The sequence below is a fragment of the Passer domesticus genome, chromosome 3, assembly GCF_036417665.1.
Source record: "Passer domesticus isolate bPasDom1 chromosome 3, bPasDom1.hap1, whole genome shotgun sequence".
In the NCBI taxonomy this organism is placed as follows: Eukaryota; Metazoa; Chordata; class Aves; order Passeriformes; family Passeridae; genus Passer; species Passer domesticus.
The window spans coordinates 108758821-108782646 of record NC_087476.1 but is presented as its reverse complement, the minus strand read 5'-3'; the positions used below and the strand labels follow the sequence as shown (position 1 = coordinate 108782646).

The 23826-nt window shown below is 44.4% G+C and overlaps 1 protein-coding gene and 2 long non-coding RNA genes across 6 annotated transcripts in view; 2 read left to right on the top strand and 1 right to left on the bottom strand.

Annotated features, from left to right (window-relative positions):
• VPS54 (VPS54 subunit of GARP complex) overlaps window positions 1-10765 on the bottom strand; it is a 47760-nt gene extending 36995 nt beyond the window's left edge. The window contains exons 1-5 of one of the 3 annotated variants that reach the window (XM_064414961.1): window positions 10615-10765; window positions 10187-10270; window positions 1836-1997; window positions 921-1026; window positions 785-829 (exon numbers count right to left, since the gene is read on the bottom strand). In XM_064414961.1, coding sequence (XP_064271031.1) covers window positions 785-829; window positions 921-1026; window positions 1836-1971 — 287 coding nt within the window. In that variant the 5' untranslated portion in view covers window positions 1972-1997; window positions 10187-10270; window positions 10615-10765. Of the gene's footprint in view, window positions 1-784; window positions 1027-1835; window positions 1998-4351; window positions 4421-10186; window positions 10271-10614 lie in introns of those variants that run through there. The other 2 variants (XM_064414959.1, XM_064414960.1) reach the window with 2 other exon arrangements.
• Window positions 4508-8493, top strand: LOC135297440 (uncharacterized). The gene is made up of 3 exons (XR_010359456.1): window positions 4508-4815; window positions 5450-5628; window positions 7561-8493. It is a non-coding gene; the product is annotated as an uncharacterized LOC135297440 (long non-coding RNA).
• Window positions 10766-10979: 214 nt separating the features above from the next.
• On the top strand, window positions 10980-23671 carry LOC135297439 (uncharacterized). 2 transcript variants are annotated; one of them, XR_010359455.1, is made up of 3 exons: window positions 10980-13459; window positions 20859-21049; window positions 21928-23671. It is a non-coding gene; the product is annotated as an uncharacterized LOC135297439 (long non-coding RNA). The 2 variants fall into 2 exon arrangements; XR_010359454.1 differs by having other exon boundaries at window positions 20859-23671.
• Window positions 23672-23826: the final 155 nt, after the last annotated feature.

Below are 23826 nucleotides of genomic sequence, written 5' to 3'. Positions count from 1 at the left end.
ATATGTGAGTTAAAGGCAATAGTTCAGTTGTAGTTCATTTATAGACAATTCCCTTCTACAGTCTTTAACTATAATTACACAAGTAACATTTCCTGCAGCTAATTCTGAACCAGCAAAAAAAAATGAAGGAAGTTACAAACCAAGGAAGCAGAGAACAGCAGGAGACTTCTACATGTTCTTTCAGTTAAAAAAAAAAAAAGAATACCACATACTTACTGACACTTGTATTTTTAAGAGATTGTAGAAGTCTCCTACTGGTCCTGGTGTCCTTAGGTGTAGCTTACACTTCCCTGTTACAAAAGAAACCACCAAGACAATAGGCCTCTTTATAGTTCAAGAAGTTAATGTATAATTGTTTCAATGTTTAGATTGAAGACTCCTAAAAAATACTGCCAACCCTTGCACCATGTAGTCATTTGATCCAAAGGTCTGAGAATGCTATGCTGCATTGTAGAGCCCAATCCTTAATCAATCCTTACAGGAAAAAATGATTAACAACCAGAAAGAATAAATATGAACTGCAAGTCCTGGTGCAGAGCTCAGTACTCAGAAACAGAAGTTAAAAATAACATGAAATTGCCTCAGGACAATTCAGAGAGCATTTTCCACACGATGGGTTCTGAGATTATAAAACCACCAATGTCTAATGAAGACCCAAACAACACTGAAAAAGCAAATTAATTATCAACAACTGTACAGTGGGCTACTAGCCAGGATAATCTAATTAGAAGAAGGATCTCTTTCTGGTTCCTAGGACTACGTGCACCTAATTGGGAGTTCTTACCGGAGTGATTTCCTGTTGGTATAATGCAAAATGTTCCTTGGTGATCTGTGGGAGGTAGAATGAAGGCGTGACTTCAGTGTCCACAAAGTCCACTCCCCATGTTTTTGTAAAGAAATCAGATTCCCTTTTTGCTAACCTAGGATCATTTAGTGCTGCTGGGAGATTGACTTTGGAATGATAAATAGTCCATCTTTGCTGATCCACAACTAGAGATGGGCTGTCATGTAAGTTATTGGGATTGCCTGCAGCACAAAAGACAAAACAGTTTGTTAGGGTGAGAAACAATTTCACCAATTACATACTGGATTAGAATTATCTGTGCAAACAACCAATATTCTCCTTCAGCAACACTTCACCCTGCATTTCTTTTGAGATTAACCAAATCAAGTTTTGAACACAGAAGTGGTGTACTGACACTCATTAAACAGATTTAGCTCAACATTAGTTTCTACTGAAGAGAAAAATATCCCAACCACAAACATATTTCTAATAACCTGATCTTGATCAAAATGACAGCTGCAATTTGTTAGCATTATATATCATAATTCTAAGACCCCCATCCCACCTGCTCCTTTGTGTAAACTAAGCTTAGAGCAACACATGGAACCATTGCTGGAACCATGAAAAAAATCTGGTTTAACAACAGCACCAGAGACTTAGTACTACAGAGAGGTCATTTGCTTCTTCCTGCAGAAGGGGTGGGATGTCTCCCAGAAGGAATGCAGTCAGGCTCCAAGCACACTGGACATGTCTGCTACCAGCTGTGTCAGACTGCACCCTCTTCTTACATGGAGTATGGATCATAGCTGTAAGGTGGAATGATGCAAGCAAAGTCCCACCTATAATGGGGACATCTTAAAACAAGCTGCAAATAGTCTCTCCTATTGCTCCAAAAGGAACATGGGGTGGTATAAAAAAGAATCACAGCATGCTTGGAAGTAAGACTATGGCTTAGTCACTACACCCAGTATGCAAGAAATATTGACTGGATAGCTGCCCATGGTTCAGCAAACAGAGCTGCTTTCTCCCTCTCCCAGCACAGCTGCATTACCTGTGGGTTCCTTGGGACACACGTCCGGCAGGGCCTGCACAGGGCGAAAGCGTTTCGTGGCGTCCGCTTCTTTTTTAAAGAAAGCATCACTGCTGTTCGACTGAGGCACTGGTGAAGAACTGTGGCTTGATGCCATTGCATAAAATCACCACTTGATAAAAGCTAAATAGGAAACAATAGATATCAAGGCTTCAGTAAAGCTCTGGGGAGACACTGTATCAAAACAATGACACTCCAGCATTGTTTTTAACTGCAATACTTCAACTGACACATTTCAACAACAGGAGAAAGTTTATTTTAAACACAAAAATAAAAGGCAGAATGTAACTTCGTAGTCTGTTCCTCAGACACCTGTAGGTTTGGGGGATAGCCTGTTCTTATGCACAGCAGGAATAAAATGTTACATTTGGGAAAAATAAAAAAAAAGCAAGTCTTTCAGGCACTTCTTCCTTTCTTGCCGTAACTATTGCAGCCACAGTGCACACATTCACAATGGAATTTCCTCTCAAATATCAGGAAACCTTGTACTTGAATCAGGAAAACTGACAATTCAAATTTTATGGCTGCCTACTAAAGTATAGTTTATTCCAGCATAATGTACTTGCACAGAGAAGACAATTAAATCACAGATCAAAAAGTTCCAGAGTAAGCAAAGTCCCACTAATTTTCAGTTCAATTTTAAGATCCCAGTTTGAAAATATCCTTAAAAATTCTACACCAGGGCAGAACTTAATGAGTTCTTTCCATCTGTAAACAAAGCTGCATTTCCATCAAAGTATCAGACAGTAGCACACTGCACAACTATTAGAGGTTTGAGAATTTATTAAAACTGCACAGCTCAAGTAGTGCCTGTTCAAAGGGACTCATGTGGATCCTTGCCTTTAAGGAGAAATTAAACACATCCAGCAAGATCTTAGCATTTAACTACTAACCCTTAATGGATACTTAAATTACTCACTACCCTGTGAAGGAGCACAAAAAGATTAAAGGCCAATTTTATCTTCAAGTGCCAAAGCAGGCACCAAGGGATGGCTGTATCTCACCCTGTCAGCTTCCAGCAGCATCACATACATTACAAATCTCATTTGGAAAAGAAAAAGAACAGGCTCTACTTTGGTTGAAAGTGTCCTACAAAACAATTCTAAAAAAAAATGTTCAGCTATAACAGAGCATCCCAATTCAGAGGTCCATAGTAAGGAAAACTTACTAGCAGAAAGAGAATGGGAAGAGTCAGAAGTAGACAAGACAAAAAACCTTTCCAGACATCTGACAGCTCTTCCTTAAATATCATAAAGCATTAATCTCTCTCCCCCAAAAGCCCCACAAAACCCTTTTTTCTCTAATACTTCTACTGTTTATCTTCTTCCCTTAACATTTCCAAAGTAACTTCTTCATTAAGCTCTTCTCATATGTTTTCAGGTGGCTTTGTGAAAAATGTAGCATATGATGAGAAAACACTTATTTTAGCATTCTTAAAAAACACATTCAGTGCTATGTTGCCATGACCAGTCTCCTAAAGGCATACAGTAAATTTATCTGCACTTGGAACTGCTTCAAAGTGCTGTATTTGCAGTTTTTCTCCTGAAAAAGCTTCTGTAATATGAGCCACAGTCTGCTCTAGTCAGATGTATCAGCAACTCCAGCAATTTGTAGAAAGCACTGAAATCTTGTAACTCTTGCAAGCCTTTCATTAAGCCTTTATCCCTTCCCCACAATGAAGTACCATCTAAAAAAACTGTCTAGGATATGAATTGTCTCAACTACATAAATCTGAGTGGAGAAAATGCTACCTGTGTGATGCTAGCCAAAGATCTAAAACAAATTTCAAAGACAAGTTAAGACTGAAGAGTAGCTCAACACCTCAGCATTTCAAAAACAAGCTTGGCCTACTCTTGCACAGGTATTTTCATTACTTATCACCATGAAATATTTACTGACAAATCTTAAAATAGAAATGAAAGAGTACAATAAAATACCAGTAACCTTCATACTGTTGAGTGGATTTCAACAAGATATAGGGCTTCATAGGCAGAGGCCTTCTTAAGTGGCACGCAATCTGATGCTGTGCTAAATAATTCATAGCTAGCAGCTATTCTAGTACCCGCATAAGTCAGGACCTTATGGATAATTAACCCCAATGAACAACCACATTTGCACAGGAAAAAACTCATCTCTGTACTGCCCAAAACCAGGCATTCCTCAAAATGTAGCCCTTAAATTGACCAACAAAGTATAACCCCAGAAAGACAAAGAAAACTGGACAATAGTACCTGAATTAAATCCACATTACAGAGGAATATGTGCCAAGCCCATATGAAGGCAAAAATCCTGCCCTACACTAATCTCTGTACACTAACCTTACCCACAACTGAAAAACTTTAATTTATTCACCAACAGAACAGCAGCTCCTTGTGCTCCACTACTAAACATTTTATAGACAAATTAATCTATAACTAGCCCCTAAACCAACATTTTAAAATACACAATAATAAACAAATGTCCTGAATTAAACATACCAAAAAAATTAAACTCAGTATTAACACAGAACAAAACTTCTGCAGAGTATTTTAACTCATTCACTTTTCCATGCAAGTGAAAGGCAGGTAAATGCAGTTAACTGCACTAACTGTGCAAAATGACAGGCAGGTAAATGCAGTTAACTGCATTAACTGTGCAGAGTGAATTATGAAATGCTGAGTCCCCTGAGTCTCTTACTTAGAAGAACATATGGCTGTAGTAAAAATATGCAACTGTGTAACTTCATGACATCAGTGTTTAAATTATATACAATTAAAACGGGTTAGATCAACTGTGTTCTCTCCAGTAATCACCATAATTTACTCACATTTTGTCTAGCAATGTGTATTAAACTAAGGCAATTAAAAAAAACGTTTAGAGGTTAGACACAAAAGCAGTGATACAGCCTGGAACACTGGATTATTGCTCTACTTGCAACCCTTCAATATATTACATCTATTTGGTACACACAGTATTAATTTCCTTATTTAAAAAGATTATATTAAATTACACTGTTACTGTAATGACTTAATACCACTGAAATTAAACTAAATCAGCCACAGCAACAATGAAAATAGCTTTGATGATCTGAATTGACAGTATTCCTACAGTCTGAGCACACCAAGAGTTGTATTTCAACTTACAGCCTCCTCTTTAAAAACATTCTTGCTCAGTAACATGCTCAGCAAGTACAATATGACACAGCTGTACAACACAGCATGGAACACAACACTGTGGTGACTGATGAGAGCAAGAGCCACACGCTTGGGTACTGCACAGTCAGCAGAAGAGCAGCTCTGTGAGCTAGCACTGCATTAATCACATGAGGTTATTTCTGAGATGACTGCGCTGTGACTCTTGAGTTTCGCAGTTGAGTTTCAGCTGTTGGAAGAGAGCACAACAAACAACAAAGTGTATTACTCAGAAGTAATTGCACAGGGTGGTTGTAACTCTGGAGAACGTGCTTGTTTTTCTAACTATCAGGACTTGTACAAAAGTTCTTCAGAAACTGCCTTCTCATATTCTGAGTGTAATTATTCACATGCTTTGTTTTTCCAGTATCATTCATAGAATCTGCTCTCCAAATTTTATTTCAGCTTTAAAAATAGTGACACCTAAGAAGAGACACTCAGCACTCAGGGGGAAGAGCCCTCAGGGTTCCAACTGAACATGCAACACTGAGCAAGCTTTCCTTCAAGTATTCCCCACTGTCCACAAGAAGCCACACTTGGACACCAGCAGGCACTTTTCAAGGGGTATGCTCTGCATCCCAAAGGTAAGGCAGGAGAAGTTTCTCTGTGAACACAAATGGCATGCTAAAGTCCCTGCTGCTTGTCATGGCTTTGGCAACAACAGAGTGAAATTTAAATATTTCAAGCACTCTTCTGGCTACCCAACATGCTTTAGAATAGAAAACTATCAGAAGCCACCCACAAGTCAAGTTAAGGCAAGATATTGCACCGTTTCTAGAAGATATGATAAATACCAAAAATATTTATTAAAGAAAAGCATATCTGAAACATAACTAAAGGATAAAAATACACAAGGGACTCCTTTCAGGACCTCCTGAAAGGAGTTATTAGCCTAATAAATTAGGCTGTTATTAGCCTAATAAATTTACTCTGCCCTCAAAAGTTGAGCTTTCCCTCTGTATTATTACACAGCTCAAAATCAGCAGGATTTCACCCTGTAACAGGGAAACCATGGTATGAGCAAAGTACACAGCACATTTGTAAGACAATGTGAGCCAGACTGCACTAGTGCAAGCTTTCACTTTTTTTTTTCCCACCAGCTAATTCCTCAGGCTGAAATTTCCAGGCTTGTCCCTGATGCCCTGAGACAGACACCCCTGTTGCAGCAAGGGAGCCAAGGTTAGCTTGAAGCAGAAACATTTAAGCAGTTTCAGAGGCTGAGGTTAAAGCTGTGGGAGCTGTTCTGCTAAGCCAAGCTCTTTCTGAACACCTACTTCCACCCTGGGGTTTCAGAGGAGGATGTTGACTGTCAGGGCAATGACAAGACCAGAGTCAGAGGAGAGCTGCGACTTGTCCCCATGGCAAGCCACCTACAATTGGAGCACACTCCAACACAAAACCTCTTCACACAACTTAGAGAGGAGGCCAGATGAGCCTGCCCTTTCTGAGAGCATAATAAATATATTTGTATTCACAAAAAACCCATGTATTTAAGTGCATTCTGCACACCCCAACAGTATCCCCAGTCTCGTGTTGACCACCCAGGTTAGCCTTGCTGGGATGAAATCAACCCAACGAGGAAGCAATGTATGAGTTATCTGCATTTCACATCAGCCCTGCTTGGCCACACATGCTGTTATGTTCCAGTAGATTCTGTAATTCTTCACACTGTGCTACTTTCCCAGCAAACTGCAGAACGGGGACTGTGGAAAAGCAAAAGCACTTGAACAGCCCAAAGAGTAATGCCACCACCCTCCCCCTGAATTGTCTCTTTCATAAGAACATCTCAAAACACTCTCCTCAAACAGGGAAAGAAGCAAGAAAAAACAGTAGTGACTCCAAAGAACAGAACAGCTGCATCTCCCCTGCAAAGCACCATGGGTAGCCTACAAGGCCAGGATAAAACAACATCTGACTTTCATATTATCACATTTTGTACTGGTTTCTTTTGCCCTTCCCAGCTGTAGCCACATGAACAGCAGATTAAAAAAAAAATTAAAAAAACAGCTTTAGCCGAGTTTCATTTCTTTAAACACAGGAATAAGATCCTCTGAAAAGAATTACCCTAAAATATCCCATCACTGAATAATGTCTTATTACTTAAAATAATCCACAAGTGTAAACATTTTGTCAAAAACTGGAAAGTAATTTATCTTTTTTTAGACAAACTATCTGGAAAGTACTATTTTGCTTTCATTCAGGAAACAAATAAACAATTATACTAAACACTTGTGACATACCCAGTGTAGTAAATGTACTTCCTCTCCCCTGGAAACCCAACCTCCCAATGCTGAACACTAATTTGAAATCAGAAGGCAGATTCTGTGCTGAAGGAAGAGACCTACCTACAGCTATTTAGGTCATTATGCATCCAGTTCTTCCACACTAGATGTGTCAGAATCGTTCATAAACAATCATCAAAGCAGTAAAAATATGTGTCAGAAAAGGCCTTGTAGTTAATTGCCCACACTAGCACACAAGATGAGAATCAAGTCTCTTTGTACCTTTTTTTCTAGGCATCAGCATTAGAGTGTGCATTATCCCCTTGGAAAACAGTGGAATATGAGCATCTTACAGAGCTCCAGAGAGGTCCACACAGCTAAATAAAGACCAAGGAGCCCCAGCAGGAATTCCTTCTACAAGTCTGTTAAAGGTAGAGACTGCAGAGCAGTGACATGTGGAGAAAAGGCACAAGATCTGCACCAGCCCCAGAAAAAATTCCGACACCAAGGTCCTGATGTGACAAAAAGAGTCCAACAGATGCTCACGATTCCCTGTACAGCCCCTCCACTTGCCATCTTCAGCAGGACTAGGCTCTTCTTCATCAGAAAATAACTTCCTAAAAATATGAATTTTCATGGGAATCACATCTTTCCAAAGCCTTACCCAAGTTCTGATCTGCAAGTGGCTATGAAGGGGTCAAATAAAAATATTTCACAGTTTGACATCATGCATAAAGCTGCAACCAGACTATCAAAAAGCAGGCCCAGTGCACCTCACTTCAAGTCCTGACACAGGATGCCAGTCCACTGTCACCCTACAGGGCAGTGTAGACAAACAAGAACAAACAAGAACATCCAAACTTTAACTTGGTGAGCAACAGAGCGTGCCATCCGTGTCTGCTGACAGTCCTCGTGGTATTAATACCTGCCCAACACAAGATCAGACAAAACTGATCACCTCTATTCACATCACTTCCTTTTCAACCCTCAAACAGCTTCTGTTGACAAAGAGAATTACTAATTCCATGGCATAAAAGCCAGTATGGTCATGCCACACTTTTTTTTTGGCCAAAAACCAAAAGGAAGGTCTTACACTGCTGCTTACAGGGACTGTATAAAAATGATGGAAACTCTCTAACATATTGCAAAGTGCCAGACATGCTACCCCAATTCTAATAATCCAGCCCTAACACACACCTACATACATCCAAAATGCCCCCCCCCTTTTTTTTTTTTTAAGAACCAGATTGAAAGAGAAAAATCTGGGATATTTAAGCTATTAGATATGAGTAACTGATCATTACGTGGACCTGTCAGTTTTGAGTATGAAGGAAACACATTAACAATTCTTTACCTTCTGCTGAGAATATTCAGTTGGTATTTTTTTAATCTAGCACGTAGGTGAGGTGGGTGCAAAAAAACTAAAAACATTAAGACAAATCCTAGATTTGCTGGTAAATATGACTTGGGCTTACTCATATGAGGCCCCATAAAAATGTACATAGAACATCCACACTCATGCTCACCTGCTCATTCTTTCTACTCCATTCATAAAACAAGATAAAAATAAACAAAGAGTGAAGAGGGAAAAAAAAAAGGAAACCAAAGAAAAACTGTGAGCCTCTCAACTGGAAGGACATGCTGTTCATGGGCATTCTCTCTTCTTCAGACTCACAGCTCCTCATTTTCCCCAAACTCTGGAGAAGGAAAGCAGAAGTGGCTTCTTCACAGAGTTGCTGCCCCAAAAGAAGAAACAATACCTACATGATCACGATTCCATTTCCCAACCTCTTCCTGCTCAAACTGCCAAACAGAAGCCCGCAGCCTGCTTTCTCCTCTCATTTCCAGGCAAACAATATCTTTGTTTAACATTGGAAATGTGCATCTCCTTCTCCTCCCATGAAGTTTGTGCTTGTCAACAAAGCAAGATTCCTGCTCACATGCCAGACTCCCACTACAGAGAAAGATGGTGCTGAAGGCAGAGGGACACTTGGGACAGATCTTGTTACTGGCAAATGGGATAGGAAAGGTAGAGATGCTTCTCATTGTGCAACCTTCTGGCCTCACTGGTGAGGCTGCCCAGGCACTCTTGTGTGAACAGCCGTGGATCTCCTGTCTATTAGTCCATTTTAGGCACTGTTCACAGATACACCAACCTAATGCCCAAAGCATTTCAAGACCTTTTCTCTGCACTACAGTCTGTCCAAGAGTCACACTGACTCTCAGGTCACAACAGTAATTACTGCAGCCACTACAACAATTAACGTACTGCAATTGGGTTTTTCAGTAAGAGAGCAATTTCTTGCAGGGCTGCACAGCAACAGCTGCACAAGTCCATAGCACTTCTCATTCAGGACTTCATCAGTACAGGTAAGACAGGAAAGTCAATACAAACCTATGCTAGAAACTTAAAAAAAAAACCAAAACCAAAACCAAACCACATGCAAATCTGTAGCCCAGCAATTACTTTGCTGAACTTTAAATAGGCATTCTATACTTTTTTACACTGTATTGTGATGACTCTGTGTCCTGAAACAGAAATCCTAAGTATTTAGAGAGTATAAGAAAAACAGAGAAGAAAAAGGGACTCAGCAACGTCCTAAGGCCCAAACTGGACAGTCAGAAGGGGAAAGTTTCTGCTGGGATTGCAGAAGGTTGGTATTTTACACCCCCATATGTGTACTTCTCTCAACATCACATACCGCCTTTGAAAAATTACAGACAAGAAATGCAAGAAATTAATCTCGCCATCACACAATTTCAGGCTCATCCACAAACCCAGGAACCATCGCATTCCTACACGGCTTATGGAACCAACAAGCCCTTTCAGCGCTCCACATCCCAGTCTCTCCAGGCTGCCATGCGCCAGAGGAAAACACTAAATACTCGCTCTGAACGTTAGCTCCCGAGCCAGCCATACCTTATGGAGAACACGCCAGGAGTATCTCCCGGAGGCCGTCGTCATATCTCTCCCCGTGGCATGGTCGGGAATGCTGCCGGGTATCTGCGGGACAGTGACCGCATGAGGGAGGCCCGGCCTCACGCCGACACCTCCGCTCCCTCCCCGCGCCTCCCGCCGGGCACCGCCCGCTGCCCACCGGGGGTTACCATGGAAATTCGGAACGGGGATTTGCAGGGAAGCAGGGAGAGCGGGCCGCGGGCAGCCCCCCACCGCCCACCTCCCCTCGCGTCCCTCCGCTCCGCTCCGCTCCGCCGCCCGGCCCAGGCCGCCCGCGCCGCCCACACAAAGGGCACCCGGGGAAATTAAACTTTCCCGGCCGCTCCCCGGGGGAGCCCCGGCGGCGGGCGGGGGCGGGAGGCGGCGGGGCCGGGCCCCCCGCGCTGTACCTGAGGCGCCGGGCGGGATGCGCGGCCTAGCGCGGCTGCTCCGCCGCGACACGTCGGTGCCCCCGCGCAGGGCGGCGCAGGAAGGGCCCGGGCGGCGGCGGGAGGAACCGGGCCCCGCCTCTGCCGCCGCCCGGGGGAGGAGCCGCGGCCAGGCCGGCGGAAGGGGCCGCGCTGCCGCCCCCCTGCCCGCCCGCCGGCGGTGCCGGTGCTGGCCCCGCGGGGCCGGCGTTTGGAGCCCGCGTCACCGAACCGCCCCGCGGCCGGTTTGGCTCGGGTTTGTATTCGAGGCTGCAGTTCTCCGCCAGGCCACAGGAGCTGCTGAAATAGAGGGGCGCGTTAGGGCCCACTGAAGCAGTAGCAGCAGTAGCAGCAGCCTGGTGCCTGATCGTGCCTTAAACAGGCTTAAATTCTCGGCCGCAGCGCTGTGCCAGCCCACAAAACACAGGGAAACTCTGATGAATTAACAGCAGCGATTCCGGCTGTATTTGATAACACTGGCATGTGGCTACGGGCTCGAGTGTGGAAATCCATGGGTTACACGGGTTCATGGCTGGGCTTGCAGCTCACTGACGCGTGTTTGTGTCTGCTGCTGGCCCCAGACAGGCTGGGCTGAAGATGTTGTTCTGCTCCTTGGTGGTCAAGGTTGGCAGGGGTTTGTTCCGTACAATTTGTTCTGCAGACTCAGCCAATAAATCCCAAATTAATATCACCAGGATCAGGGACTCCTTGATGACTTCCTTGAGATATGTGTCTGACCTGACCAGTGCTCACCCTTTAAAAAGTTGAGTTTGAAGAACAAAAAACGTGACACTGCCAGAAAGAAAGACTAGTTTAATATTACTATTACTTCATAACTGTGGGCTTCAGTGTCAGTGGCCATCCATTATACCTTTCATAATCATGCTTTAGAAAATAAAGATCTACCTTCTCACACTTCAGAATTCCATCCTTGGCTTTCTGGAGTTAATATTAGCACAGCTCAAACAGGCTTCGTTGGAAGCTAGAGCAGCAAAATCAGTCAAAAAACACAACTATGTTAAATATTAAAACCTTGTTAGGAAGCCAGTGGGGATTTCCCTCCAGCAACCTGTAAATGTCACTCACAATATTTTCACAGCATATTTTCCCCTACCCAGCAAAGAAATCTCTTTGTGCCTTACAACATCCGCTGTGCTCAGACACTCCTCATGGGCAAAACATGGTGGCTTGGGGTTTTTCTGGGTTTTTTTCCCCTTGGGGATCACATTAGTTGGAGTCTGCCTGACTCCTAATCCCTACAATATGACACAGCAGCAATAAAGTGAGCAAAGAGATCATGAACATAATGTAAAACTGATTGCTGTGTATTGATCCAGACTGCAGAAGGACTGAGTTTGCAGAATTTAGTCACATGGATAAAGGTAAGGAAATTGGAGAGGCTGTAGTAGGGAGGTGGTGTCAGCCCTGTCCTCCCTGGGGTTCTGCTTTATATTGCTTGCTGTTGAGCCATACAAAACTCTTTGGCTCTGTGGTTTGAAGATGACATTCCTGTCTCAGCATTGCTGCCAGCTGGCTGGGGGTGTCTCCATGGCTCCTGCAACCACTCACAACTGAGTTGGAAAGTTTGAATTTGCCCAGAGTTCACAGTTTGCTTTCAGTAGTCTGACCTTCTGGAATTGGACCTGAGAGTATCTCTATAACCTCTTTCCACTAGCAAAGAAACAGATGGGAGGGGATGGGAAGAGAGTGGAAGGCAAAAGGAAAGGGAATCCCCAGCAGAGAAGCAGCTGCATGTGATTATTAACTACAGACACTGGTTTTGAGGGGAAAGCCCTTCCTACAGGCTTAGTGGTAAACCAATTTTCCCCTCTTTACCCCTGTGGGTCAGCCTGAGGCTGAAGGTGAGTCCTGCAGCATGGATACAATTTTCCGTGCCTCTCTTGTATGAATCATGGGTTGATCCACTCAGTGCTGAAATGTGTCCAGTCCTGGTCAGCAAACTGAGCCAGAGCCAAGCCCAGCTGTGCAGGACTGACCTCAGTGCTCATCTGCTGAGGTTCACAACACAGTTCTTGGAGCATGTTCACTGAGTCAGGAGCTATGCCACTGGATTCATCTCAGTGAATTGGTCAGAGCAGCTTTAAAAAGAAATTTCGCATCAGTTGCTTAGCATGAAATGACCTTTACGTAGAGCTGGCTTACCCCTCAGTTGACATTTGCCCAGGAAGCCCTGATCTAGCTGAAAAGCTCGGGTCTGTGTTTCTCGTGCACCAGAGAGGTACTTTCAAAGCCAGTAATTAATTGTGTCAGAGATGCAGGGGAAAGCCATATCCTCAAAGTGACATTTGAGCCATGCACCCTCCCATGACTTTAATGTTTTCCAGTTGCAATGATAAGAGTCATGTTATCTGCTCATGCAGGGAACGTAACAAACTGTTTGATTTTCTACCTTATGTTTCATTGACATTATCTCTGAACTAAATGTTGTTAATGTTCTGCTGCATTTTGTATTAACAGCAAAGCCCTCTGTTCCCCTTGGGAAAAATAAACTAGAGCTGCATCATCTTTGTGGATCAGAAGGAAAGGATGACAGCCATGAGGTTGCTTCCTGCTGCTTTCTTTTCTGACTGTCACCTTTCTGCTAAACCCCGTGGTGGCAGTGACACCAGTCCAGCCTGAGAAACCTCCTCTCCTCCAGACCATCGGAGACTCAGTGGGTGATTTCTGGAGACTCAGAGAAGAAAGGCTGCTTTAAAGCAGCCCAAGCTCCCCAAGGCGCGTGGCGTGGCTGGGCTTGTGAACTGTGGTGTTCGCAGCCTGGATCGCTCTGCGGGTAAGAACAGCCGTCGCTTCACCAGCAGAGCAGGTGAGGGGAGGAAATTGTGAATCAGCCAACCATAGTTCACTTGATCTGTTGTCAGTCTACCTCCTCACGTACAGCTTAAGTCCACAAAGTCTGCTTTTATGGGAGCATTTCAGTTTATCTGTGCTTCCTACTGATTGCCAAGGGCCACGTCAGCTCTGCAGGGCAGCGTGACTCAGCCCAACAAACACCCTTACCCTGGGCACACAGGACATAGTTCCACAAAGGCTCTCCCAGGGAAAAACTCCAACCCCAAGTAGCTTGAGCCAGGAAAATCTTTCTACTGCTGCTTTTTCATCTATGTGAGTTAAACTGGCATTCTTATAAAACAACAAAAATATGACAGGGTTTTTTCCTACACTCACGCCAGCTCAGGAGTCTTCGGTGGAGTCTTCCTGGAAAAGAAATGGGAAACAGTGAGTTTTGTGTTGTAGAAAATAAACAGTAAAAAGAACAAAGTAGCTCAATGTTTTCTCAGATACAAGAGACATTAGAAAAATAAGGAAATGCTTATTACTGCTTAATGGCAGAACTAGCAGCCACCTATTGTAAAAGCTGGGTCATCTGTAGGAATGCCTGACCTCCTTTCTTGAGATGTCATAATGTTTTAGAAGGCCTTTGCTTACAGGATCCTGGTACCACTAGCTTTCAGTTTTCCATAGAAAACCTTTGCTCAGCTTGCTAAAAAACTGAAGAAGGTATTGCAATCCATAGGGAATGTGAGGGAAAATAGTGATTAAATGTAATTAGAGGGGCAGGTCCCCCAGGAACCCTGAGTGTAGTGGGTAATCTTGTCTCTAAAAGGGCAGCATTAAACAATGATAGGAACAACCAAACTTCGAGGAAAAGCTCTCCTTGGAGGAAGCAAGGGATATAAAAGAAATATGTAAAATAATGAACACTGCAGAGAAGGCAGATGGAGAGTTTCTGCACTTCTTGTCTCAAGTGATGTGAAGGGATATTAAGACTGAATATTTCATGCCAGTAGCAGGGAACATATTTCCAGGCCTTGTTTAAGTGGAGCATGGTGCTCAGTGCCACGAGAAACCTTTCAAGACATGAGCCTAGGAACATGCAGAATGGGATGCCAATTTTATAGGGCAACTGGCTCTCAAAATTAATGCAGATGACAGTTTTGAAGATTATTTTTATCATGTTAACCAAATGGTAACTGGTGGAGCTCAGGTTCAGACCTCTGACTGGCCCACCTCAAGGGCCACCCCTTCACATGGCTCTTTCTAGGAGAGTTTCTTAATAGACTGAATCAAGACACTGTCATAACATAAGGACAACCCATAAAACTGGGATGCCAAGTCTCTCCTGTTGCTCCTGAATGCCCTGGCATATATTCCTCCATGTCTGCAAGGGTAGCAGAGCTCCTCTTGGCTCTAAGGCATTCCTCAGCACCTTAGATGTGTCACAGATGTGGCTGCATTTCACACAGTTCTTTGTTCTCTCAGTCTACAGTAAAGAGGCCGTGTAAAATTAAAAGCTCTTTCTTCTGTTTCTGGAGGGAGCCCATTTTTTCAGATAGCAGTTTATTCTGATGGAGTACATCAATACCTGAGTCATGAGGATCTCTGGCTTTCTTTATGTCAGCTTTCCAAGCTAGCTTGTTATGTGCACTGCTCCCTTTCAATCCAGCCATGGCCATTCCAACATTACAAAAGGAGGGATTCTAGCGGGATCTAGCAGGAAAGTGGCAAGGAAAACAGTCTGGTCCAAGCAGCACCTCGGGCAAGCGAAAAGCTCTTGTTGCTGAGATTAGTTATGAGTCAAAACATGCAGTTTCAAAGCAAGTGATGGTTGGAAAAAAAAAATAAATTAAAAAGTGCAGAAAAAATGGACCATGTTGGTACTGAGGGAGTAGGGCTGGCATCTTAGTGACTTTTAAAGAAGAATTTGATTCTAGATACCACAGGGTTCAGTACCTGCTTTATTTTAAAGATCAGAGATAAAGGCCCTGAGTTGTTGATGTTTTTAGACTTTGCTCCTGTCTAGGTGGCAAGACCTGTGGCTGGAGGGTACAGCCAAGTTCACTAGTAGCTAGTGTAGGTGTCACACACATACTGCTTAAGGTAAAACCACGCACCTTTCTGCATTTTAAAACTCTGCAAGTGAGACTGTGGAATGACAAGGGTGGCAGATTAAATTGAGGAAGCAGCACCCTCACTGCAGGCTGGCCCAGCCAGCAGCTTTCTGAATAGTGCTTCAGTCCTGTCTTTGACCTGGCCTGGAAATCCCAGGGTTTAAAGCAGGTCCACAGGGAAGATTTTTTTCCCTCTAACAGCCATTATTAGGAGAGGGATCTGTGTGAAAAGCATCATCAGGTCTTTAAGAGCACAGTTTGTCTTCCCTTGTTTTACTTTGCTCCTACTCTGAGCTCATCTCAGCTTCAACGCGACTGCTGGGATTTAAGTCAAATGTATTTCCAGCAACCACTTTGCATTACAGCAGATGGCAGCCTTTCCCCAGACTTCCAGAAATGAGGAGTACCTGGATTTCAGACAATCGTGTCTTTTCTTGTCCCCTGGTGTCTGCTAGCGGCAGCAAAAGCCTCTGTGGGAGCCAGCAACTGATTCAATGCAGCTAGAGATAGAAACAACACTGAAATCTCCTCCTTGCATTTGGAGAGCTTGGCTTCTCACCAGAGGGTGATCAGCTCTTTCACCACCTCTTTATTCATCTAGGATGATGTTTCCCCTCAAGCTGATATCAGAGTTCAACACTGAAGCAATTAAAAATCCATGCTAATTCATTTCTTCACCTTGACAACAATACATAACAGAAAACACATCATCCTTGGTGGGGAGTATGTCAAAATCAAAGTGATATTTCTCAGCACTTGACATGCTGTATTAAAAAGCACCTCTGTTAAGAGACCTACGCAGCTGGCTGAATAAACTGTGGTGTGGGTGAGGCCTCAAATTACTTCATCTGCTGGTGACTTTTCAAAAGAGACTCAGATATGCCCTGTGGATTCACCCAGCCCTGAAAAGTAAGGGGAAAAGTGATCAGCACTCTTCTGTCCTGCCCCTTTTTGTTCCAGAAGAGGAATGCTTACTGGGACAGGGGTTTTTGAGATGACCACAGCCAAGCTCTTTCTAATACCTCCTGGATCCTTGGAAGCATTTCTTATTGCCACATAGCAACTCCCTTGTCCAAACTGTGTTTTTATACCTACCTGACTGGGATTAGTCAGGCCTAGGGATCTGTTTCACAAGCATGAGAAAGATGCAAAGATATTTTCTTCTGGGAGGTTGCTCCTGATGGAAACACAAAAGAACACACATTTACTTCTACACAGGCTCTGCTTTCAATTTCTACTTTTTACCCTGCTTCTGTTCTCACAAAACATGTTAATGGCATCCAGATGCTTATTAACACGCTTCATAGTAAGAACCAGAGACAGGAAATACAGGCCAGATGAGGAAGAGAAGAGCTTAAACAACAGCTAAGAGAGATGAGAGGAATCCAGACTCAGCAGGGCCAAGTAAAATTTACTCTGGAACCTTCAAGAAACAGATCAAATTGTTGTCAGTTGAATGACACAAACTCCAGGGAAGAGAAGAGGTCCCACAAGACAGAGAACCTATTAGCAATAGTTAGGGGGACATCCAAATACAGCATTAATTAATCTTAAAGACCTACATAAGCCTTAAAGCAACTGTTAGGGGCTTAAAAAAAACCAACCAGGCTGTGTTTAATCAGCTCCATTCCTCTCTTTGATAAGGCAGCTGGCCTGGCAACTGGGAAAGGGAAGTCACGGATGTGCTGCATCTCCCCTTGAATCACGCTGGGTAACGCAGCCACCAGAGGAAACGGTCCAGACAGCGCTGCTGTGAGCTGAACAGGCAGTGCAGTTGTTTATGCTCAAGGTGTAACATCCATCCCGTCCCCAGCTCTGTGTGTCACATCAGCCACTGCCATGGTGGCTGATCAGCTCCTGGAGAGCTAGGACTGGATTTCTGTGCAGATAATACCACGTGGGATGGGAGATCCAGGGAGACAGAGTTAACTTCACACAGGAAATCACCATCAGTGAGGAAATGACCCCAACTCCCCACACTGTACTCAAGGCATTGGAATTCAGGACCATCTTTTCCTTACAGGACGTGCATACTCACTCCCAGTTCCTCTTTCAATGAAAAAAAAACTTAAAATACTCTTCCACCAATGTAGGCAGCCCGCAGAGCCTGCTGCAGACTGCTGCTTCCAGCTGTCCCTCACAGGAGCCCTCTCATCCTTTGAAAGCTGCCCTCTTCTTTCCCAGCTCTGTAGAGAAATCTGGCTAACGAGGAATGTCAAGGCCATTCCACTGCTGTTCTCCCATCTTCCTGGCTGCATTCATTATTAATAGTGCCTCATTAAATTTTAATAAAATGAATGTCAGAGGTTTACAGCTTCATAGGCACCTTTCCTCCATTTTTTTCCTTCCAGGTCTATTTGTTGGACAAGTTCATTTGGTGTCACACAGGGGAAGGTGCCGATCGATGCGTTTTGCAGGAAGTAGCTTTTTTGCTTTATTTCCAAACTCTGTACAAGTGCTGGAATATGAAAGCTTTTGCATTGAGTTGTTTCATTTTCTTTAAGAAAGCAAACCCCAAACAGTAGGTAGATATTTGGTCCCAACTTGCTCTTCAGTTGACTTTAGTAGATACAAGTTTATGAATTCTACAGTTTTAGAGTAGATCTGAGTTTATGAGTGCTATAACTGAGCCATGGACCAGGCTGCCTGGAGGCATGGTGGAGTTTCCATTACTGCAGATTTTGAAAGAGTAAGCATGTTAAACACTTGGAAGAAGTATTTGGGTAGAACCACCCTGCCACAGGGCAGACGAATGAAGGAGAGGACATGGCATGGATCTGTGGTTACATGATGAACAACATATTTTTAAATCAGCTGGTGCAAATAAACTTGCATCTCAAACTTGCAAAAAACTTGCAAAAAACCTGGGCACTCTTATTGGTGGTGGTGGTTTGTTTTGTGGGTTGGTTTTTTTTTGTTTTTTTGTGGTTTTTTTTTTGGTTTGTTTGTTTGGGTTTTTTTTTTCTATCTTTTAAATAATAGGGGAACTACAGACACACTGATTTTTTTTGAGTATCAAGAGCAAAGGTGGGTTAAATATGCCCCATTCTGGGTTCTTCTATAGCTGTTCTGCTCTTCCTTTGCTGTGCCCTGGGGAAGCCAACCTCAGACTACCATTTTTATCCTTCTATTCTGTGAATGAGCCCCTACATTACAGTCTGAAAGATTGTTTGGGGCCAGCAGATCCTAAACCTTTTGCATGATACTATTCAACATATTTTTTGCTGCAGAAGCATAAATAGAGCCTAGTTTTATTAACCATTAGCCTAAGAAGTTAAAAGTGTAACAAAATGCAGACACACATGGGCTATAAATATATTGATGTTGTTGTGAGAACAGTAATCCCAGGCCTCTACAGTATGAAAAACTCTCCACAGTATGAATAATGTGTATTTGGCAATATTGATGTAGGGCCCGAGGGGATGGGTTGTTGTTTGGGTTTTTTTGCTTTCGGGCTGGCACGGGCTCCAGGCAAACCCCACTTTAGATGTGTAGGCATTTAGCCTGCTCTGGTGACAGCTTTCCCTGGCAGTCAGCGGCCAGGAGCTGCGAAGGATTTTGCCATGAGCATGATTCATCATTGCCCAAAGGTGCCTGAACACACCTTCTGCTGCTCCTGCTCCAGAACAGGTGGAGTGAGATTTCCAAGTGATAACGAGTGACGCTGGCAAAAATCGCTGAGTAACACTGAAAGCCCCTGGAGCGATGGTGGAGCTGAGGTCATTGGCACTGCTGATCCTGCCTCCTCAGGAAAGCTGCTCTGGATCCATTTTTAATGTGAATAAGTGAAAAAGCATTAAACATCCATGCCCTGGGTGGTTAGGTGGTGTTTAAAGGCCTGCTGATTGCATTAGCTCCGCTTCAAAAGTGAAGTAAGCTACTTCAACAGCTTTGCTGTGCAGAGCCTGGGCCCAGCTGTGTCCTGGTGGCCACTGTGACCACAGGCTGTGGAAAAGCCCAGATCCCTGTGACCCATCCCAGGCAATGGTCAAAGGTGACACCACAGCTCCATCCTGGGCTGGGATCCATGGACATGTCCCCGCTACAGAGCAACACTCCAGGGAAAGGCAGGCTGGGCAGGAGAGCTGCCTCAATCACGACCCCTCACTCCATGGCAGTTCAGAGCCTTCCAGCCCCTCTGAGGTGACAGCTCAGGGGATTGTCCAGGGAAGGCTAGAAAGGGCACACCTGCATCACAGTCCTATGGAGACTTTGGAAACTGCCAGCTCCTGTGCCAATGGGAAGTACAGGACAGAAGGGAAAGGGGCCAATTAAGAAGCCAGGCTGCCTCTGCGTTGCTCAGGGCAAACTGAACAGATGATGGCATCGCTGGAAGCTGCATTTGCTTTTAATTGTCCTCATTCCACTGAATAACTAATTCTCTCTTCCTCCCACACAACAGAAAAAAAAAAAAAAGAAAAAAAGCAAGCATGGGATTTTTGGAAAGGATGAGTTGACTCAATTCCTTTCATCAAGCACATGACAGCAAGCTGCAGTTTTTAGCTTTGCATCCAGGCAAGTTTAGAATATCGCTGCATGCATTTGTTTTGTTTCAAATCTTCTGGGATCAGCTAAAAATATTATTTTGGAGAGAAGTAGAAATGGAAGCACTGAAGGCTTCATGCTCATCCAGTTCCTAAACTGCAGCCAACCAAAGGGAATGATGGGTAGATCCCAACTGTAAGATGATATTAAAAAGTTATTTTACAGAGAACTGGGAAGTGGGAGGCACTTGGAATCTGAGCATGATTCAGGGAAAGAAGTGGATCCCTTCAGACTAAGAGACAGGCTTTACACAAGACTCAACTTTTGTGAGCTGTTTCCCAAGAGCCTAGGAAAGCCATTGCTCTTCCCTCATCCTTGACCAGCTTGTTTTCCAGGACAGACTGAAGGGAAACCCAATCTAGGCTGAAAACTGGGTGACCAAAAAAACCCTCAAATTACATTTTGCAGGGCCTGGGTCCAGCCAACATGATTCAGTGTATTAAAATTCATATATTTTAATAGAATCACTTAAGGAAAGGCATGATCACAGCAAACATGATGTAGAAACTTTCAGATAAAATATTTGCAGAGAAAAGTGAATTTAATTTTTTTTCTTTGGGGGATGTTGAATGAGAAACAAATATAAGGGTCAAGACAATTGTATAAATAAGCAGACAGTTAATCTTGGGAGCGAGCAGCAAAGAAAACAGACATAAAGAAGTTTTCCCACTGGTTTGACTGTATTTAACCACACTTAAATCTGACTGAACATGAGCTATCATGTCCTCTTTTCTCTCTCTGTGCCGCTCACGCTCTGTGAATCCTCAGGAGTCCATGTGCCATGCCAGGGCTGGAAGAGGGGAAGCCTTTTCAGGAGACCTTTCTACTACAAAAAGGAAAAACAGACCATTCTGGCATGTGTTCAAACTCCAAAGAACTCCACTCCCATTGTTTTTCTGGAGGCAGCAGATCTCCAATGGCAATCTCAGCATAGAACTGGTACTACAGATGTAGACAAGGTAGAGGAAGGAAGTCAGAGCAGATTAATAATTTACTCCTGCTCAGAGCTGTTTAGTGACCCTAAATCAAAATAAAAACATTACAGTATTGCAGGTATTGCCAAATTGCAGAGAAGTTGCCTTTGCAGCAGGAAAGTCCTTCTTTGAGTTGATCTTGAGGTCATTCATACTCCCATGAAATGTCTCGGCCCCCTGCACTGGAGCAATGGGCTCTCCGCAGGGCTGGCAGAAGCCAGGATTTGCTGGTGCTTCACTGTTGTCACAAACATGTCCTCACCAGCAGAGCCAGGCAAAGACCACAGCCTGCAAACAGCGATGTTGGTGCTGGTTCCCATCCGCTCCTGCCGGCCCTGCAAGAGGAGCAGCAGGACAAGGACTGGGAGCTGGACACAATAGCAGCATACCCAAGAGTGGCAGGGAGTGGGCAGGGAGCTCCTGACTGCCAGAGCTGGCACTTTGCCTCTGGTTACTCATCTTCCCTGGAGCTTAGCCTCGAGGAATGCAGCCCCAGGCAATGCATTCCTGATCCCACAAGGGTTGTGCTGGGCAAGGCAAACAGGACCTGCTTCTGTGGCACCTGCTCACTGTGACTGTGGAATGGGCTGTATTGCCAGGGCTGGGAGGCACGGGGAGGATGGGCAGCAGCACCTCAGGGGGATCCAAGGCAGGAGCATAAAGATTCAGGGCACTGGGGTTTACAGCTAATGCCATGCCCTAAGGCTGCACTGATCCCAGCCTCAGTGTGCCTGAGGCCACCGACCCTGCTGCAGCTCCCAGAGGCTGGGTTTGGCATGGCTGCTCCCACAGAGGCACCTGAGGCTTGAGGGAATAAAAGCCCATTTCTTCTGCTCTTTAAATCTGTCCCCTTTTGCTTTCAGAGATGAAACCCGACCAAGAACCAGCACAGCTGAAGGAGCTGGCTGCTCCTGCTGCAGTAGCACCCATTGGTGTTTCCCCACTGGAATACAGGAGGAGGATACTGCCTCCCAACAGCACAGTGATGTAGAGCTGTTCTCCACGAGGAAACAGGAGCCTGAGCTCCTGCTCTGCCCTGAAAGCAGCACCTGGGAAGGGGCAGGACTGCTGCTGCCCCTTCAGCGGCCACACTTGCCAAGGAGTGCCTGGTCCAAGTCACAGGAACCATCACAGCTCCTGCAGAGATGCCTTTCCAGATCTTCTTTACAGTAGGCACAACAGTGCGGGTACAAGTGATCTGCTACAGTCACAGAATGCCTTAGAAACTGCATTTCTAGGATGATCACAGCCCTTATGTTAAAGCCAAGTGCTACAATTAAAAATAGACAAGCTCTACCAGTGTTTTTACAGAAAGGGATGAGCCAAGACAAGAACCACAAAATCTGGTCTAATTCAACAGCAACCTGGCCTAATCCAGGCAGAAAGACAGCATGCATCAGGGCAGATTTATACTGCAAAACTGGAAATGTATTTTTAGAATTGAGCCTGGAAAGTGTCACTTCAGAAGCAGATCAAGCACGTCATGGCAGGATCATTATGGGATTTGCAGAGCACCTTCCATCACAGGAGTCTCCTGAGGTGACTTCATGTTAAACCTTCCAGAAGTCCAAGCTCATTCCTGCAGGTGTAACAAGCCCAGCACAGCTGGGAGGGGAAGGCTCATCCCCAGCCTGCTCCACACTGCTCAGGGCCACACCAGGCACTCGTGGGGCTGCTCCAACCCAGTGGGCAAGTCAGCAAAGGAACCAGAGCACTCTGTTCTCCCCAGGAAACCCACAGCAACCTCCCTGTCTATGCCCCTGCCAGCACCCTGTGCTGCCCCACTTCTGCTTTGGGGAAAAAACAAAAAAAACAACAAAAAAAAAACAAACCAAACCAAAAGGGCTTTATTAGCCAGCTGCTGCTTTCTGGCAGTGTTAAATCCATGCAATCTCCTACAGCTGAAAAGCAAATTAGTTCATTAAATCACCTGCTTTACACATTGCACTGCCCAGATCAGGGCAGCCACACACAAACCAGAACACTGGCTGCTCATTTCCAAAGGCACTTCTGCAGAGCTTCACTGAACTTTAAGGCTAGAACAGTACCTACACTCAATGTCATTTTCCCATTCAGTCCCTTGTCAGTTCCTTATACCTGCAGTGGTATCCCAGGGAACAGTCCTGTCCCATCTGCTGCTTGCATCACCAAATGCTTCTTGCCAGTCCAGGAGATCTTTAAAAGCACGTGAAGGCCACAGATCTCACCTGGGCTGGCCTTTGCAGCTGCAAGGGGCTGCTTTAGGCTGTCACAAGTGGAGCTGTGATTTTCTTAAAGCCAGCAAGGTGCCAACTCTTGCAGCATCAAAATTTGTTCAAAAGGATTTGCCTTAAAGTTCAGAGTGCTTCAGTAATCTGTTTGAGTACTTTTAATGTGAAATTCACTTTACCATTTACAGAGGACTATTGCAGTCGTTTATCAAAGACCAGAATTCTGGGGGAACTCAAACAGGGTACCAGAGTTAGAGATGCTGTTGTTGGTGATGGAACTTGCTCCTCAAACTACTCAACCATTGCTATGCTGCCTCTGACAGTGGGATTTCCCTGTGTCAAGTGTCTGAATGCCCATGTTTGACCCTTCTAAAAATGGGATTAAACAAGCCAAATCTGGGTGAAGAAAAGTACAAAACAGGCAAAATGTGGGGCAGACTGAAGAATGACCTTAGCCTAACACTCCCAAGAGACACAGTCAGCTCAGACACCTTGTGTTTTTGGTGAGGGTGAGGAGTGGGGTAGAGAAGTACAGTGTAAGCACAATGTATC